General features: G+C 42.4%; 1 protein-coding gene across 1 annotated transcript in view; it reads left to right on the top strand.

Moving 5' to 3' along the window:
- The window catches only part of NRP1 (neuropilin 1), a 159,753-nt gene that overhangs the window by 49,234 nt on the left and 90,549 nt on the right, over nt 1-19,970 (top strand). Inside the window, 1 exon segment of the mRNA XM_039347060.1 lies at nt 13,460-13,641. Within this exon segment, the coding sequence (XP_039202994.1) occupies nt 13,460-13,641 (182 nt within the window).

Here is a 19,970-nt window from a genome sequence, read left to right as displayed (position 1 = left end):
ATTGATTATCCCTTGATAATTGGCTTCCCCTTCCAAAAAATTGCCACCTATAGGAATTAACCACAAAATTTTCTGGGGATCAGTCCTGATCTCAAACCTAAAATTAAAAAGGGGATTGGTGGGGAGGGAAACTTCCCCACAGATATCAGCCAGCCCCAGGGCTCTGGGGGGTGGAAAGGGGGGGAAGAAGGCATCAGCAGAGACTACTTGCTGAACCTTTTCCCCAACCACTAAGTTTTCCTTGGGATCATCCCTGATCCTATATTAAAATTGAAAAAGGGGTGTGGGGGGGGGAAACTCCCCATGGATCCCAGCCAGCCCCAGGGCTATGGAGGTGGAAAAGGGGGGAAAAAGGCATCAGCAGAGACCACTTGCTGAGCTTTTCTCCCCAACCTTCCAAGGGATTTTTTCCTCACATTGGGGGAAAAAATAACAATCTCCAGGTCCGGATTCAAATTTGAATTCGGATCATCGGAGATTCCCTAGCAGCCCAGGGCAACCGCAGGCGCCATTTTAGTTGCCGTTTTCAGGCAACAAAGGCAATCCCTGACTGGGATTCCCTTAAAATGTCACCAGCGCGCCAAATTTAAATCCTCGGGCACAAGAAGCTTCTAGGAGGCTGCGGAGCTTATTTTCAGAGGGAAACAAGCCGCGGCCACCCTCCTTTTTAAAAAGCCGAAGCACAGGAAGGGAGTAAGCCCCAACCAAGAAACGGAGGCTAGAGAACCCTCCTGGGATCCGCAAAGCCCGTTTTCAGGGAGAAACGAGCTGCGGCTGCCATCTCTTGCCAGAGGAAGGCAAACCGAGCTTAAGGAAGCTCCACATCATATCTGGAAGTACTGATAGAGGCGGAATAGGAGCGCACAGCCAGCGCTCCACCCCCAATACACACATATAATAATAGGACAAAATATAATAAAAATAAAAATAAATAAATAAAATTTAATAATAATAATAATAATAATAAAAAATTAATTAAAGCTAAAAATTAAGCGACTGCAGGGCCAACAGGCCTAAAGGCAGAACACACAATATTATCATCATCACCATTGTTGTTGTTGTTATTATTATTATTATTATTATTTTATTATTATTGTTGTTCCTATTATTAGTATAATAGTAATAATATTAATAAGAATAAATTCCGCTCTAGGTGACTGCCATTTGATACCTTGTTGTGTATTAAGTCAGGCCTACAGACCCTTTTGAGGTCGCCACTGATATTTTTTGCCTCCCTTTTCCCTTTTCTACTGATGCACGTTGCCTGGTCACCTAAGGCCTCTGGGCGGAACCCAAAGAGTGGTTCCAAACATGCCTTCGGTACCTCCCTCAGCTACCGTGACCTTAGCCCAGAGAGAATATTTTTGTTGTGGTCGGGTGATCAGGGGAACAGTCCTGGTACTTGTTCCAATTTCGCTCCCGCCAATACTTGCCTGCCTGAGCGTCTTCTCAGTTTTTCTGCTCAAGCGGAATGGAGGGACCCTCGTTGCCTCAATCCATGAGCATGACCCCTTCATCTCCCAATTATGGCTGCAACACACCTTCTGACCAGAAGGCGGCAGGCAAGTGCAAAGCGAAGACAAAACACTCGCTCAAGAGGCCCTCCAAGTTGGCGGAAAAGCAAGCCAGCCGTAGGCACCAGGCCCTGGAGAAGGAGTTCTCCAGAGCGCAGAGGCAGGCCCAATTGGAATTGGTTCAAATAGCGGCCACCGAGATGGAATTACCATTGGGTCCATCCACATCAACCCAGAGCGTGTGGTCCATTCCAGGAACACCGCAACCACTGGATCTGCCATCCACATCAGCCCAACAAACAACCACGGCGGCAGGCACAACCACTGAGTCCACCTCTCCACCTGCGGTCACCACACCCAAAGGTAATGACATAGGGGACATCTGGGCAGATGGACGGCTAGAGGCCCTATTAACCAAAGTGGTGGACCGAGCCCTAGCACAGCGCTCCGCCCACCACGACCAGGGGCCCTCCACCTCAGCCATGCCACACTCGGAACTCCCCTCAGAGTCCTCAGGCATTCAGGAACCCGTCTCCCCAGCCCAGTCCTCCATGAGTGGTTATTCTTCACCACAAGAGGAGGATCAACCTGGGATCTCTATGTCAGAGGATGAGGAACTTCCCCCTGAGCCCCCCTCAGGGGGACTATTTAATCACAACCGCTTCCTCACGATACTACGCAAGGCCACAGCCATTGCGGACATGGGGACGGATCAGTTTTCTCAGCCGCAAGCGACACCGGCCACCACATCCAGACCCGTATTCGTAGAAAAGGTGACAACGCAACACCATATACCTTGCCCCGCCATTTTCCTGAAAGGGATCAAGAAGCCATGGGACTCTCCCGCTTCCTTCCCATCAGTGAGTGGTACGGACAAAAAATTATACAGCACTGCCACAGACCTCAATGAGGCCTTAGAAATTCCTAAAGTAGATGAAGCCTGGACCCCCTTGGTCTCCCAGACAGCCATGGCTGGGGACCTAGTGGAGGCCCTTAAGGCAGATGACAAAAAGTGGGAACAAGCCTTTCGCAAAACCCACCAGACAGCGGCATGGGCCATCAAAGCAGCCACCTCGGCCTCCTTTTTTGTCCGGGCCACCCTCATCTGATTGCACAACTACAAACCATAGTTCCTATGGAGGACATACGAACACACCAGGACCTGGCTAAGATGGTAGCAGCCACGGAATACGCTGCAGACGCAACGCTCCAATCGGCCATTTTTTCATCCAGATCCATAGCATCCAACATAATTGCCAGGAGAATGCTATGGCTAAAACACTGGCAAGCTGACACCAAGGCTAAGTGGCGGCTAGCGACCGCCCCTTACTCAAGCAACGGTCTGTTTGGGGAGGCCTTGGACCCCTATCTTGTAGAGAACAAAGACAAGCGGAAGGTCATGGCACACTTGAACAAAAGGTCAGACAAACGTACCACACCTTACTTTCGTAGGCAGTCCTTTCGCCAACCGACAACCATGCCTATCAGTCAGGCACCCAAGCCATTCACTCCCAGGCAGAACAAACCGTATGGCCGCCCCTACGACAGACCGAGGTTCCAGCCCAGACAACAAAACCAGTCGAGACGACCCTTTCGTGGAACGGGTCGTCCGTACCGGAAGACAAAATGACTCCTACATAGACCTACCCATTGGAGGAAGACTAGCTCACTTCTTCCACCAGTGGGAGCAGACCTCCACGGACAACTGGGTACTACAAACCATCCAGTCCGGGCTGTCCCTGGAGTTCCTGGTCACACCCCCAGACCGACTCATCAACTGCTCGGTCTCCAGGAACCCCACCAAACGCAAACTAATGCAGGAGGCCATCCAACACCTGTTGGACATTCAAGCCATAGAACCGGTCCCAGCGGAATACAGAGGCAGAGGATTTTACTCCATCCTCTTTGTGGTTCCAAAGACTTCAGGAGGATGGAGGGCAATCCTGGACCTAAAAAACCTCAACCGCTACATCACATACAAAAAATTCAAGATGCAATCCCTTCAGTCCATCCTGGGAAGCATCAGAGAAGGAGACTTCCTGGCATCGATAGACCTCACGGAAGCCTACCTTCACATCCCCATCCACCCAAACCACTGCCGATTCCTACGTTTCTGTTACGGGGGAAAACACTTCCAATACAGAGCCCTCCCCTTCGGTCTATCTTCGGCACCCAGGGTATTTACCAAGATACTAGCAGTGGTAGCCGCCAAACTGAGAAAAATCGCAATACGTGTCCAATGTTACCTAGACGACATACTAATCCAAGCAACATCCCTACAGACAGCTCAGGCGGACGTAAGGACCATCATTCGCGTCCTCCAATTACACGGATTCTCAGTAAACTTTCAGAAGAGCCAGACAGTTCCCTCGTCCAGGCTGCTGCATCTGGGGGCCATGATAGACACAACCAACTGTATGGTCTATCTCTCCCAAGACCGGGTGGCCGGCATCAGGGAACTGGCTCGCTGGGTTCACAGGCAACGTTCAGTTCCGATACTAACACTTTCCCAATTATTGGGCAAGATGGTATCGGCCATAGCCATTGTACCCTGGGCCAGGTTCCACCTACGGGAACTACAGAGGTTTCTGCTCCCTTACCAACAGCAGAACACCAACGCATCCAACCACCTAGTCAGGGTCACGGCACAAATCCGCAGGGCGCTACGCTGGTGGTACTCTCGGGCCGTGACCAAGGGGTCACCCTTCAAGGAACCAGTCAGAGTTACCATCACTACAGACGCCAGTCTGTATGGTTGGGGAGCCCATCTGGACTCCCGGTTTGTACAGGGACGTTGGTCCGCCACGGATCTGAGAAACAACATCAACTGGCTAGAACTTAGGGCTATCCACCTAGCCTTGCAACAATTCAAAGACAGAATCAGAGGCCACCACGTTCTAGTCCTAACAGACAACGTAGCAGCCAAGGCGCACATCAATCAGCAGGGGGGGACCAGATCAAAAACCCTGATGACAGAGTCACGACTCCTATTCAGCTGGGTAGAGCCCAATCTGAAGTCACTAAAAGCGGAACACATATCGGGGGTCAACAACCAGCAAGCGGACTTCCTAAGCCGCACCACAGTGGACCCTTCGGAGTGGGGGCTACACCCGAACTTGTTCCTAGACATCTCCCGCAAGTTCGGGTACCCGATCCTCGATCTGTTCACATCATCAGACAATGCCCAGCTCCCCAGATTTTACTCTCGTTACTTCAACCCACGAGCAGAGGGGACGGATGCTCTGAGAACTCAGTGGCCTCAGGGTCTGCTTTATGCCTTTCCCCCACTACCACTCATACCGGCGGTCATCCGCAAGCTGATTCAGAAGCGGGCAGAAGTGATCCTAGTAGCACCATATTGGCCACAGAGACCGTGGTTCACCGACCTGATGAACCTGTCTCAGTCGCCCCCATGGAACATTCCCCCTCATCAAGTGTCCCTACACCAGGGAACTATCAGTCAACCGGAACCCCAAAGGTTACAACTGACCGCCTGGCACTTGAGCGCCAGATAATGGCACAGGAACTATTCTCTCCCGGGGCCATTACCATAATTCAAGCTTCACGCCGTCCGGCAACAAACCGCATTTATGACTCCACTTGGAAAAATTTTTGCCTTTGGTGCAGGGAACGGCAGTTTGACTTACACAAACTCTACATCCCTCAGATAGTAGATTACCTCTTGGAGGGACTAGACAGAGGCCTCGCCCCCGCGACCATCCGCAGGCAAGTGGCGGCCTTGTCCACCCTCCTTACCTGCACGGATTCGGTTCCCTTAGCTCACCACCCCAGGATCCGCGCCTTTATCAAGGGCGCCTATAACACCAGACCTCCAGTAGTTCACAGGTACCCGTCCTGGGAACTACCGCGAGTCCTTCACGCACTCATTCGGTCACCATTTGAACCATTGGCGACCGTTTCCTTGCGACACCTGTCGCTAAAGGTGGCGTTCCTGATTGCCATCACATCGGCCAGACGAATTTCAGAACTGGCCGCACTGTCAGTCAGAAACGACCTATGCATTTTCCACAAGGACAGGGTGGTCCTTAGGTTAGACCCTTCCTTCATACCGAAGGTGAATTCACTCTTTCACAGGACACAGGAAGTAATTCTCCCAAACTTCTGTCCAAATCCAACACATGACCGGGAGCAGCAGTGGCATACATTGGACGTCCGCAGAGCCTTGCGGCGTTATATAAAGCGTACAGAACCCTTCCGCAAATCGGAGGCCCTATTTGTGTCCTTCCAAGCGGGCACCTTGGGGCGGAAAGTTTCCGCGGGCACCATTGGAAGGTGGATCCGAAGCTGTATCGCAGAAGCTTACAATGTATCATCCCTGCCGCCCCCAAGTCATCTCACGGCCCATTCCACCCGAAGCGCTGCAACTTCAGCGGCATGGGCTACCCAGGTGTCAATCGAGGAAGTTTGCAGGGCCGCACATGGTCCTCGCCTTCCCCGTTTATACGACACTACAAGATAGACCGCTTTGCATCGGCGAACGCCTCCTTTGGTAGGAGGGTCCTCCAGCAAGTTGTCTCAGAGATCAATCTACCGGCCTTATCTGTTTCCCACCCCTTGGGACAGTGAGGCTTTGGTACGTCCCATCCATGGATTATCCATCTCCTGTACTGGAGAAGGGGCGTTGGTCTTACCTGAACGCCTTTTCTCAGTACGGAGATGGATAATCCACACCCACCCCAAGGCCAGCAGGCCGCTAGTAGGGAGCTGAGAGCCAATACCTCGTCAATCATCAGCCAATTCGCCCTCGTTAAGAATGGACTCCACAGGAAGTGGGGACGTGTCAAGCTTTGGCTACTTGGTCTCATGAGCAGGCAGACAGAGAAAACCCATCTGTGGATTATCCATCTCCGTACTGAGAAAAGGCGTTCAGGTAAGACCAACGCCCCTTTCATTACCATTCTGTCACCAAGTAAGTTATTTATGGATAGCTATAATCAGGAAAAAAAATTACGCTTGATAAGATTGAGCAAAGTAGAAATTTAGCAAAACATGAAAACTGGATGAACACTTTGAGAGATGAGCTTTTGCTTATATATTCTTCAGGAGTTGAACATATTTTATAATTTTCAATTGAAATTCATTCTGAATTTTTCCCAATCCATGAGATTAGAGCTAACATTATAATCTCAAATAGTCTGTATTTCAGATAGCTGATTGGCTACTTTTAGAAACTGAGGCATCTTGTTTCTTTTACTTAACTTTTCACTATTTGGATAGAGTCTTCCTGTAATCATTTGGCATTTATGAGCAATAAAAGAAGAGATAAAACTCTCAAGTTTATCACCATCAATAGAAATACTGCTGTTCTTATCAGTAAACTTGCAGCAAGCTGTCTCCTATCATCTAAAGCATGGAATGAGCAAAACAATCTCCATTCACAGTATTTTTCAACATAGAAGGGCAACTGTAGCATCAAGGCATTTTTGTAATCTCTTTGTAAGCCAGTTTAATCACATGAAACATCTGCAAAACTGTCTTCAAGTGAGCATTTCTTCTTTTTGTTCCTTTGTCTTTGAAAAAAACCCCACAAAGCTTGTACACAAAGCTGATCAATGGCGACTAAAACATCAGTGTGGAAGAGGAAATGCTGTTAGCACAATGTTTCACATCTGTTAATGCTTACGGTACCATCAGTGTCAGCTTTACTTTCAATTTGATATACACCAAAGCTGGCATACAATTTTAACTGGTGAGGTAATGTCATTTTTAATTTAGAGAGCCTTTAACTGTCCACTTTAACTAGTGATATCATCTTCCTAGTGGTCTCTGAGGTATCCTGTAAACATAACTAATGGACCCCAGCAGTTTAGCACTTAACCGTAAGGGTGGCACTGATCATCGTATTTTTTTTCCTTATTGTTAACTTCAAAATTGTCAGATAGAGTTTAAATTTTGAATTTTTTTTTTAAAAAAGCTTCCTATCCATTAATGTAATTGGGAGCTTTTTCCCATGTGTAACAATAGATGAAATGGCCAGAAGAAATTAATATAATATTAATTTCAGGTATAATAAGATAAAATAGGATTGTGCAAATAAAAATTCATTTCATGAATTTAAAAACAACTACTGGGATTTTTTTTTAAAAAAATTAGTTATTCCTTAGAGAAATTAAAAAAAAAACTCTAGTTTTTTCATTAAGAAACAATAACATAAAACAATGCCTGAAATGCAGTTTTCTAACAATAATTTTTTTTTCTTTACAAGTGGATACAGACTCTTCATTTTTAATTAAATCAACCTAAATATTTTGGCTTGATGTAATCAGCTTTAAAGACTATAGGTGCTTGGGTTTAATCATATGCAAAGTTATGGACGTATACACATTCAGTTCACATTAAGTCTATGAAAATGAATAATGTAATTAAGGACAAATCTCTTAACTGACTATAAAAAAGAGACTGGAATACATGCTTAGGAGAAAAAAGGTGATTTGATTCTCCTCTGTCATTCTCAGATCTAATTAGATGTTGTTTTTCATTTTATTTTGATAATTGCAGGTTTCAACAATACGTTTTTGGGGGTGAGTCTTCTCCTAGATTATGTTAGAAGTTGGGCATGGATTATGCAATGCAAAATGAGCCTTCTCATAGTATTACCCAAAGAATTATAATTCAGAGTACTAACCATTATACATATTTATTTAAATGCCTTCAGCCATTGTGTCTTCCTTATGTAAACCAGGGAACAACCAAAGGTCTTCAATCTAGAAAGCAGCTTTATATAATTATTTTTGCATGAAAATATAAAGAAAATTTGCCCAAATGAGTTATGGCCTGGTTAATTTTGCTGATAAAATATTTCATAGCAACAATGATGATCCACTAGAGATAAATCCATGTAATAATCAGTACAAGAGCTTAAGTTATACTGAAGTCAGCAGCACAGACCTGGTAGATATGACTATGAAAAGCCAAAATCCATGGCTGCATTGAATTGGTATCAGGATTCTATTAGTAACATAAAGATTCCCAATTAAAAAGCAATGGAACAACACTGGAAAGAGAAAAAAAATAGTATGAAAACAAGAACAATTATTATTGCATCATTGATATTCCAAGCACATACAAAGGGCTAAAGTTTCAGTGACAATAACATACTCACCATCATTTATCTTTTGACCACTTCTTGGTGATGCCAGTAATCTTGAATTATCTGGATAGGAGATCTTAAATGTGGAGAATGTAAACATTCAACCATCTCTAACAGAAGGAGATTAATTCACTTCTTAAAAAGAAGCAATTGTAAAAGGCCAAAAAGGATTTGTAGTATAACTTGATATAAATTCTGTAACATCTGTTCTACCTGGTGAGAGATTTTCCCATCTCATATGGTTGCCATAACAACAAAGAAATACTTCCTAGCCAAATAGATCCCATTTCTAGAGGGAGCCTGACAACTAGGTGGAATGAAAATGGAGATTTTAATCCAAGATAAAGAATGAAAGAGTGGGAAAAGAAGATCAAAGGGAAAAATGTTTGGAAGAAGAAAATTTTGGAAGTCAGAAAACCAGGAGTAAAGCATTTTAGAAAGGATTGCAGAGGAGAATAGAAGACCCTGGAAGGAAATGAATCAAGAACACAAGACAGAGTAATAAGTGACAGAAGAGAACAAAATGCATAGGAAGAGTAGAGAGACGAAGAAGACAGTGAGGAAATATAATTCATATATTCCCGTATTTTTCTAATAGAAGCATTTGGTGTTGATGGTAAGCTTAGCCTATTGATATTCTAATTTAATGGCATTTGGACTTCAAAGTTGCATAAGAGAAAGAACATTAACAATTTTGAACTCTAGTGTTGGAGAAGATTCTGAAAATACCATAGATAGCCAAGAAAATTTTTAAAAATTTTCAATCTAGCGACTTTAAGATTTGTGGACTTCAACTCACAGAATTTTGCAGCCAACATGCAGGCAGGAGAATTATGGGAGTTGATAACTTAAAGTATCTGAAATTGAGAAAAACTGAAATAGATCATAGAACAAATCAAAACCATTCTCAGACACAAAGAAGACACAAATAACCAGACTCAAGATATCTAAACCACTAAAGTCTGTAACACTGGGGAAACTAGAAGGAAAGAAAAGGAGAAGACAACTTGCATTTAGTGGATGGACTCAATTACAGTGGCAAGTATTGCACGATTGGAAGATCTCAAGGACCAAATTAGGGACAGATTATCCTGGAGAAAAACTATGTAGCTACTAAAAGTCAGTGTCGACACGACAGCACATAATGAATCAACTCAATGAGAAATGCTGGGAAAGTATCTCCAAATTAAGTTTTAATAAGATCTGAATGTCAATAGCTGGGAAGTCACCCAGAGTTCAATATTAGATGGGAGGCTATAAAAATGCTTTAAATAAAGAAAGGGTTTTAAAACTCATATTTTTCTATAATCATTGAACATAAAAAAGATGTTAAGACTTTAGAAAGAGTACAGAGAAGAGCAACAAAGATGATTAGAGGTCTGGAGGCTAAAACATATAAAGAACAGCTGCTGGAATTGGGTATGTCTAGTTTAATGAAGAGAAGGACGAGGGGGGACATGATAGCAGTGTTCCAATATCTGAGGGTCTGCCACAAAGAAGAGGGAGTCAAGCTATTTTCCAGGGCACCTGAAGGCAGGACAAGAAGCAATGGATAGAAACTAACCAAAGAGAGAAGCAACCTAGAACTAAGGAGAAATTTCCTGACAGAACAATTAATCAATGGAACAACCTGCCTCCAGAAGCGGTGAATGCTCCAACACTGGAAGTTTTTAAGAAGAGACTAGACAACAGGGGGTTGGACCAGATGGCCTCCAAGGTCCCTTCCAACTATGTTGTTGTTGTTGTTGTTGTTATAAAAGAGAATAACAAGATTGGAAGGGATCTTGGAGATTTTCTAATCCAACCAACTGCTTGAACAGAAAACCCTATACCCGTGGTGGCAAACCTATGGCACACGTGCCACAGGTGGCACGCAGAGTCCTCTCTGTGGGCACGTGCGCCGTTGCCCTAGTCCCAGGCCTTCAGCTGGGTTTTATAAAACCTTTTTGCTTTAGGCCTCCGCTGTGTGCAAAAAAAAAAGTTCAATCAATCAATTTTAACTTGCAGGGGAAAAAAAAGATCTCGCAAAGTTGGAATTGATTGATTGAACTTTTTAGTCCCTCCCATTCTGCCATTATCACCACAGCCATGCCCACCCAATGGGCCATGCCCACCAAATTGGCCACACCCATCCAATGGGCCATGCCCACCCAACACCCGACGATACATAACTGGGTTTTGGGTTGCAGTTTGGGCACTCTAAAAAGTTCGCCATCACTTCCCTATACCATTTCAGACAAATGGTTGTCCAATCTCTTCTTGAAAACATGGAGCACCTGTAAATTCTGGAGGCAAGCTGTTTTATTGATTAATTGTTATTATTTTCAGGAAATTTCTCCTTAATTCTCTACTAATTCTACTTTTGTGGTTCTTCTCTGTACTCTTTTTAGTATCTCAACATTTTTTTTATATCATGCTGACCAAAACTGGATGCAATTTTCCAACTGATAGCATTACTATCACTTCACATGATCAATATTATCCCTCTGTTGATGCAGTCAAGGACTGCCATGGCTTTTGTGGCAGCTGCACCACACTGCTGGTTCTTACTTAAATGTTTGTCCACTTGGATTCCTAGATCCTTCTTAATATTACAATTATTTTCTCATGATTAATTGCATTTTGTCAAATAAGGCCCAGGGTTCAAATTTGTCAAGTTCCTTCTTTATCTTGAATCTATCTTTTAAAGTTTTGGCTATTTCCCCTAGCCTCAAAATTCCAGATCAAAATTCCTTTTCCATCCTAAAAGCATTTCAACTAGCCATGAGCTCCCAAACTACTTTCTTTTCTTTCTTTTACTTGCTATATCAGTAATTGCTGGGAGCAGTAGTTGAAATAATGATAAAATATATGAGGGAAAAGTAATTTTTCTTCCCCCTTATTGTCTTCTTTTTCCAAGATCCATCTGTATCAGATATCAGAGTGCAAACCCTAGAGCATCATGTTAAACCTGCAATAGCAAGGAAAGAGATTAATTCAAATTCCACAGTAGAGTTCTTTAAGATATAACTGGTTGGATCAGTGTTTCTCAACCTTAGCAATTCTAACTTGCTAACTAAGGAATTATGGGAGTTCAAGTTCACACATCTTAAAATTTCTAAGGTTGAGAAACACTAGGTTAACTTTTCTGGAGTCTGGTTTAATTTCCGATATCTTCATGGACATCTCTGTGAGGTTTGTTGTCAGTGCAGAAGTGGGTTGCTTTTGTTTTGTCTCTGTGATCCTGGACATTTATATTTTCTTTTCTAAGTTGTTCAATCTATAGCAGTGGTGGCGAACTTATGGCACGGGTGCCAGAGGCGGCACTCGGAGCCTTTTGTGGGCACACGTGCCATTTCCCCAGCCTTGCCTCCACCGTGACCCCCTCCTCTCCAGCAGCTTCCCTGAAGGAGAGTCGCCCATGAGTGTAGCCCACGTGAAGCAGCACAGCCAAGGACATGGCAGCCAGGCAGCATAGACAAGACTTTGCTCTCACACTCCATTGTGCACAGTTGATGCTGCAGGGCGCGTGCAGAGGGCATGACCGCCATAGTGCTGCTGGGTGCCTGGGCGATCTGCGGTGGGCCCTGGATGCAGTAAGTGGCCCTGCGGGCAGGGGGGCGGGGCAGGGGGTGGGGCAGGGGCGGGGGCAGATTTTGGGCACTCGGTCTCTAAAAGGTTCGCCATCACTGATCTATAGTCTCCATCTCTGGAGCTTCCTGGTAATATTCCATGTAAATATTTATGAGAACTGATTGATTTAGCCTTTAAAGAATAGCCAGGATAAATGCCAGTACCTGTTATTATTGTTTAAGATTTGGTGTCCAATTAATATTTCAAAAATTTGGTAACCATTTTTTTTCATTTTTATGTTTATGTGAGTTTTGGTTAATAACTGGGCGTCTTTAATCTTTAGTAAAATAAATTCTCACTTATAATCTGCTGTTATGAAATTCTTAGATAATTGTAAAAGTAATCCTTTAATCTCAATTTTGGGAACTATCTTAAACCAGAATGGACAGTTTTAATCTAAATGGTCTATAGGTTGATTTGGCAAGATGCAAGTTCATATTTTTAAATTGTTTTATGTGCCTTTATTATTTTGCAATCATTTGAGATTGATAAAATGGGTTGTTTAATATATTTTCATTATTGCATATTTCCTTTTTATTGTTTTATACATGTGTCTTGCTTGTGTGTAGGAGGCAGAGTCAGGCCATTCTACAGAGCAATCCTTATGCAAAATCCATTTTCATATTACCATAGTTGTTTTAAGTAATATGATGTTTAAAAATACACAAATGTGTAACAATTAAGAAAGCAGCAAAGCAATAAAGGTAGCATAATATGTGAAACTTCATTTATTATTCTGTGGACTATACACTTGCAGAATTGCATATCGGAATACAAGTATTGTACAAAAATTAAAGCCAAAACGATGTTTTAGAATTCAGACAAGAACACCATCCTTTGAAAAGAATTTAGTGTATTATGTATTGATAACAATGCCATGTTAGACAAAGGATTCCAATTTAATAATACAGAATTGTGCTCACGAGATTTCCTTTTTCTTGTTAATTGGTTACTTTAGCTGATATTGTCTGTAACCATAATGGTGCTATTCTTCCTAATAGTTCCATCTTGCCAGATGATGTCTACTGACATGATGTAGTCCATTTTAATTTTTTTTCATTTTGCGCACATCTTTTAGGATAATACAACTTCCAAACAGGCTAGCATTATTCTTCATTATCTGTGCTGCATGGCTGTGGTTCTTAAATTAATTAGTTTTCTTTTTTTTTTCTTCACTGGAAGTTAAAAGTTTTTTTTTTTTTTGCTTCAATTTATCTACCAGGTACGATTATGTTGAAGTGATTGATGGAGACAGTGCAAATGGGCGAGTGTGGGGAAAGTTTTGTGGCAAAATTGCGCCCCCACCTGTGATATCTACAGGACCATACCTCTTAATCAAGTTTGTCTCTGATTATGAAACTCATGGAGCAGGCTTCTCCATTCGCTATGAAATTTTTAAAAGAGGTGAGCAAGCTGCTTAATCTTGTCATGCTAATTGTTTTTAATATGAAATATTGACAGTAGGATTGTTCAATTTGAAGGTCACTGTTACTTGGAGAGAGGGGAATTAAAAGAACATTTAATGTCAACTTAGTTTCTAAAACATTGCTTTCATAGGACTGTGGAAGTCAATGAATCAAGTCACTAACTTTTGGTCTGTTCTGATACAAATATAATTCTTTTTTGCATTCTTTTTCCATAATAGAAAATTCTATTACTCTGGAAAGCTGTGATCATGATGAATATTACCTATTATTTGCCTGTAATATGTTCACAAGGTTTTGTTACTAATTTGAGCCTTCATGGGTGAAAATCGATTTGGCAACTTTTGAATTTTAAATAAGTAAATCAACAAATTTGGTATTGCATGCATATCTCTAATTTAATAAGCTTTTTAATTTAAAAATGGGACATCAAAACAGTAATAAAGAAAACATCTAAACCTTGTAACATAAGATGAAGAGAAAGAAGTATATTCTTAATTTTATTGCTGATTTACTATTTTGCAAATGTTGTGGTTTCCCAGCTTTTTTTACAGTTAAGTGTTTAATTAAATATTTGTTGAATGCAAAAGTTCAGAATTAAATAATTCATTTAATTTCAGCTTCATTTGAAAGTCCTGCTTAATCGATGCATCTTTTTCTTTTCCTTTAATATGCTGATTTTGTTTTATGTTTTTTAATAATATTCCAAATATTTTCCCCAATATAGTAATCTTTGTTAATTCATTGTGGATTGAGAATGGATGGTATGTGGAATATCAGAATATTTTAAAACATTTGCTGCTAAAAGTCCTAAAAAGAGTGCAATGACACAGGCTTCAAACACCACCTGATTTATTTCAGTGAAGATAGATGAATGCAAGCATTTTTTGTAAACAAAATGCCACATGAATGGGATGTGTGAGGTTTTCTGCTCAGACAAAGACTGGCAAATGGCTTCTGTCCCATGGTCAAATTCTTTTTGAAGTAATTTTGTGCATAAAAACCACAGTCACTTTTGGAATAAGCCTTCTCTTTGGTTGGATGCAGTTTGAAGAAATATTTGACATCTAGGAACTTATTCTAAACAAAACGAGATAGTGAATAAAGTAAAAACAACATTCCATCCTATCCCAAGATGTTAATTTTTATAGAAAGATTTTGCTTCCACGACAAAACATTTTGGTACCTAATAAGTTGGGTAATTAGCACTGTACCAATTAAACAATGATCTTGAAATAATAGAAAATTATTGTCGTTCGGGTTTTAGATTTTGGCTGTGATTTGTTCTCCAAGCTTGTTTCAATATAATTTTTGAACATTTTGTTACCAAACTAGGTAACATCAGCAGCAGGATTTTCTTGTCCTATTCTCCTTAGGTCATGTCTTGTATGCCAGTGTGGTCAGTTGGTCATATGATTGGTTGTTTGTTTGGAGCTATATTTGAATTCTGAGCAACTGATTCTCTTGTTGATTGATCTGTCTAAAGGATATTTTAAGGCCACTGTGCATAAAGATCTAATGAAGGGTCTCCCACTCTAGCAATTTGCAAAAAGTACAATTTGCATTTTCAGTACAGCTTTTTTTCCTTGATATCTTAGTGACACTCCACAGTTCCCTTTATTGATTTCCTTGTATGATGCCTTAAATTTCCTTCTGAAAGGCATTAGTTACATTAAGGCAAAATTATAAATGACAACTTGCACACTCAAAAGTCAGAATGTTTAAAGTTATTGCCCCCAAAGTAATATTAATTCAGGTTTATGCCATGGTATGTCACAGTGAAAATGCTATTTCTATGTTCAGAAATGAAGATGTTCCCATGCACATGTGTGGTCTGAGAATTACAGTTGCTGTAAAACCATTTTGGTTTGGTGGTTAAGTTTAGTGTAGTAGTTAAGACACTAGGCCAGGGATAGGCAACCCAAAACACTCAAAGAGCCACTTGGACCCATTTCCCACCGAAAACAAAACATTGGGAGCTGCAAAACCCTTTTGATATCTAAAATGAAGATAACACTGCATATATCCCTTTTTTACCTTTATTATATGTGTGTGTGTGTGTGTGTGTGTGTATACACACACACATACACACACAAATATATATATATACAAATATATATATATATATATATATATATATATATATATATATATATATACGTTTTCTGAGGTTTTCGCGGGTGTTTGTGTGTAGGTCTTTGGTTGTTCGGGTTTTCTCCTGCGTAAAATTGGAAGTGTCTTGGCGACGTTTCGACGAAGTCCCATTCGTCATCTTCAGGCTGGTGTTTTCAGCTTCGTGCTTCGAGCAGCACATATACATAGATATGTTTTCTGAGGTTTTTGCGGGTATTTGTATGTAGGTCTTTGGTTGTTCGGGTTTTTTCCCGCATAAAATTGGAATCAGACTCGAAATCACTGACATCCTCTGCACCAGCAAGCCACCCAAAAGCAACTTACCCAAAGAGGAACAGACAGCACTACGTAACCTGAAAGAAGACACCAGCATAATAATCCTACCAGCAGACAAGGGCAACGCCACGGTGGTTATGAACACATCTGACTACCAAACCAAATTAACCAACCTACTCCAAGACTCCACATATAAACCCCTAAATACAGATCCCACCACCTACCTGGAAAAAACTACCAGATCCAAAATAAAAGCCTCCCCCATTAGCGAAGAGATCCAGCAAAGAATCATTCCCAGAGAGAAATCATCCAGATGCCCCAAACTCTATGGTCTCCCCAAGATACACAAGGAAGGAACCCCACTCAGACCTATAGTCAGCGCCATAGGCTCACCTCTACAAAACCTAGCCAAATTTCTCGCCAAACAACTACAGCCCTATGCAGAATCCATCACCTCACACATAAAAAACTCATTCCAGTTTATAGAGATCATAAAGAAACAAAACTTACAGCCCAGCGACCTACTCGTGAGCTTCGATGTCATATCCCTCTTCACCCAAGTGCCTATCAGAGAAGCCTTGACAGCTATCCACAACAAATATAACCCCCCCAAACACATCTTAGATCTGACCAACCACTGCCTATCCAACACATACTTCATCTATAATGGACAAAAATACAAACAAACAGAAGGAGCACCCACGGGATCACCCCTCTCACCTGTCATTGCCAACCTCTACATGGAACACTTTGAAACCCAAGCTCTAGAAAAATCTGATCACAAACCCAAACTCTGGCTCAGATAAGTAGACGACACCTTCATAATCTGGCCACATGGGAAAGAAAAACTGGACAACTTCCTCACACACCTCAACAGCCGACACCCCAAAATACAGTTCACCATGGAAACAGAAACTAACAACCAACTTCCTTCCTGGATGTCTTAGTCTACAAGAAATCCAATGGCTCCCTAGGACACACCATCTACCAGAAGAAAACACACACAAACCGCTATCTGCACGCTCTCTCACACCACCACCCAGCACAGATCAACTTTGTAGCCAAGACACTCATCTCCAGAACAAAACGCTTAGCTGACAAACAACACCTAAAACCTGAACTACACACTCTCACCAATGTACTAACATCCAATGGATTCCATAGAAATAAGATTACAAACCTAATCCAAAAAGAAACCCCCACTAAAATCCAAGACAAAGAACAAGAAAACGGCAAAGCCCTCATCCCATACATAAAAGGCACCACAGACAGAATCAGTAAGATCCTCCATAAACACAACATCAAAACAGCATTCTGCACAAACAGAAAAATATCTACCATCCTTAGAAACCCCAAAGATAAAACTGAATTAGAAAATCAAGGAGTATACGAAATCCCATGCACCACTTGTCCCACCACATACATCGGACAAACCAACAGAAGAATACGTGCACGCATTGAAGAACATAAGAACTCAATCAAAAAAGAGGAACCAACATCTTCCCTGGTCCAACACCTTAAAGCTACAGGACATGAAATTGACTTTAAAAATACCAGAACCATTGCCAAAAGTGAACATTTTAATAACAGCATAATCAGAGAAGCCATCGAGATAGAAAAACGCCCACACAGCATGAACAAGCGAGATGATACCTCCCGCCTACCAGCCATTTGGAAACCCGCCCTTATTGACAAACGACTCCCTAACACAAAAAATGATACCAGACCCACATTCACAAAAACCACACAGGATGTCACCACCACACATCCACGCAAAAAACAAACCCAAAGCCACACCGATGACGAGGCACGACCACAAACCAGAAGCCAGACCACACCTGCATCATTAGCCAATTTAAACCCCTCCAATCCATACATGAAGCAAACTGACACCCTCCGTGAAGAGGAGGCACGACCACGAACGCGAAGCCAAAAAATAGCAAGGCAGCCCAAAATCTCAAACCCCTCTGCAACTCAGACTAACCTGAGCACAACCAAACAGAACACTCCCCCAGCCAATCAGAGCACAGCCAATCCCCTAACCATTCAGAACACACCTCCACCCAATCAGAACACAGCCAAGCTCCCACCCAATCAGTTCATACCCCCACTGGCAGTTAAAAGGAAGAAACAACTAAGACCACACATTGCTGCTCAAAGCACGAAGCTGAAAACACCAGCCTGAAGATGACGAATGGGAATTTGTCGAAACGTCGCCAAGACACTTCCAATTTTACGCGGGAGAAAACCCGAACAACCAAAGACCTACCTACCTACCTATATATACATCCAGCCGTCTTACTTCTCCTCCCCCTTTCCGGCTGGATGTAACTACAGCCAGGGGACCGCCCTCCCAGTAGACAAACAATCCATCAACCCGTCCCAGATCACCATCATATCGCAGCCAACTCAGAACAACTTACAGGATTACCCGGATGACAGTTGGATAGGAAGGGAAAGTACTAAAGTCAAAAGAGAAGGCTATCGCAAAAAGAACAACCGGGCGGACGATGATTGGGAAAGGAAGGGGAAGTGCACATTACCACTCAAACCTGATGGGGAAGATGGGTTGAGGAATAGAGACAATCTGAACGGTAAGGGATCTACCCCACCCATCCCAGAATCTAAAGAAAGGAAGAGAGACGACGATACACACGTAACTAAGAGGAATAGGAAGAAACAAACCAGTCAAGCGCAGTTGAATCAATTAGGCCCGGTGACGAGATCGAGGAGCCGGGCGCAGACTCTGACTTGCCTATAAAAGACTCTCTCACTTTCTGGAGCTCTAGCCCTGATGATGCCGGCAGGGACGGCGAAAGCTTGGCGCTTTTTAATTAAACTTTTATAGTTTTACTACCCTGGTGTTCATTTTATTTTTTGATATGGATACTCCCAGGGTTCATATTTTTAGCATTATTAACTATATATATATATATATATATATATATATATATATATATATATATATATATATATATATATATATATACACATACATACATACATACATACACACACACACACACACACACACACAGAGTGCTTTTTTTGTAAAAAAAAAAAAAACCTCCGTTCTGGGCATTCTATGAGAAAAAAACCCTGTATACATATGTGTACACACACACACACACACACACACACACACACACACAATAAAGGTAAAAAGGATATATGCAGTGTTATCTTCATTTTAGATCTCAAAAAGGTCTCTCCCTCTCTCTCTTTCTCTCCCCCTCTCCCTCTCTTCTGCTCACCTGGCAAGCTGGCTTTAAGCTGTTCTCCAACAAGCTCAGGTGTAGGCAACCTCGGCTCTTTTATGACTCATGGACTTCAACTCCCAGAATTCCTGAGTCAGCATAGCTGGGCTAGGTAGCTCTCTCCTGCCTTTCCTGCTTCCTGCAGAGATGCAGCAAAGGGAGGAGCCTTGCCTAGTAAGCTTTTTAGCTCCTCGGAGAACACCGTGAGTCCACTTTCTTTTTTTTTTTTTTACACACATACAGACACACAGACACACAGAGACACAGAGACAGAGAGAGAAGCAGGGAAGTGCAGGTGCCTCTCTCTGTCTCTGTCTCTCTCTGCAAATGGCAGAGGAGGCTGGGAGCCGCAGGGGAAGGCTCAAAGAGCCACATGCAGCTCCAGAGCCGCAGGTTGCCGACCTATGCACTAGGCTAAAAACACAGAGGTTCTATTTCCATTTTAGGTACAAAGCTAGCTGAGTGACTTTGAGCCAATCGCTCTTTCTCAGTCCGATTCATCTCACCATGTTATTCTTGTGGGGAAAATAGCAGAAGGAAGGAGGACTTGGTATGTTTGGACTAGCACTGATGGTGTTACCTAGTTGGGTAATGAAATGTCTGCAATAAAACAAGCAAGCTCAGAGAGCACCAAAGACCCCTC

Source organism: Crotalus tigris, unplaced genomic scaffold (assembly GCF_016545835.1).
Source record: "Crotalus tigris isolate CLP2741 ecotype Arizona unplaced genomic scaffold, ASM1654583v1 scf7180000018049.691279, whole genome shotgun sequence".
Taxonomy (NCBI): Eukaryota; Metazoa; Chordata; class Lepidosauria; order Squamata; family Viperidae; genus Crotalus; species Crotalus tigris.
The sequence above is the reverse complement of the archived record's forward strand: the minus strand, read 5'-3'. Positions and strand labels throughout refer to the sequence as shown.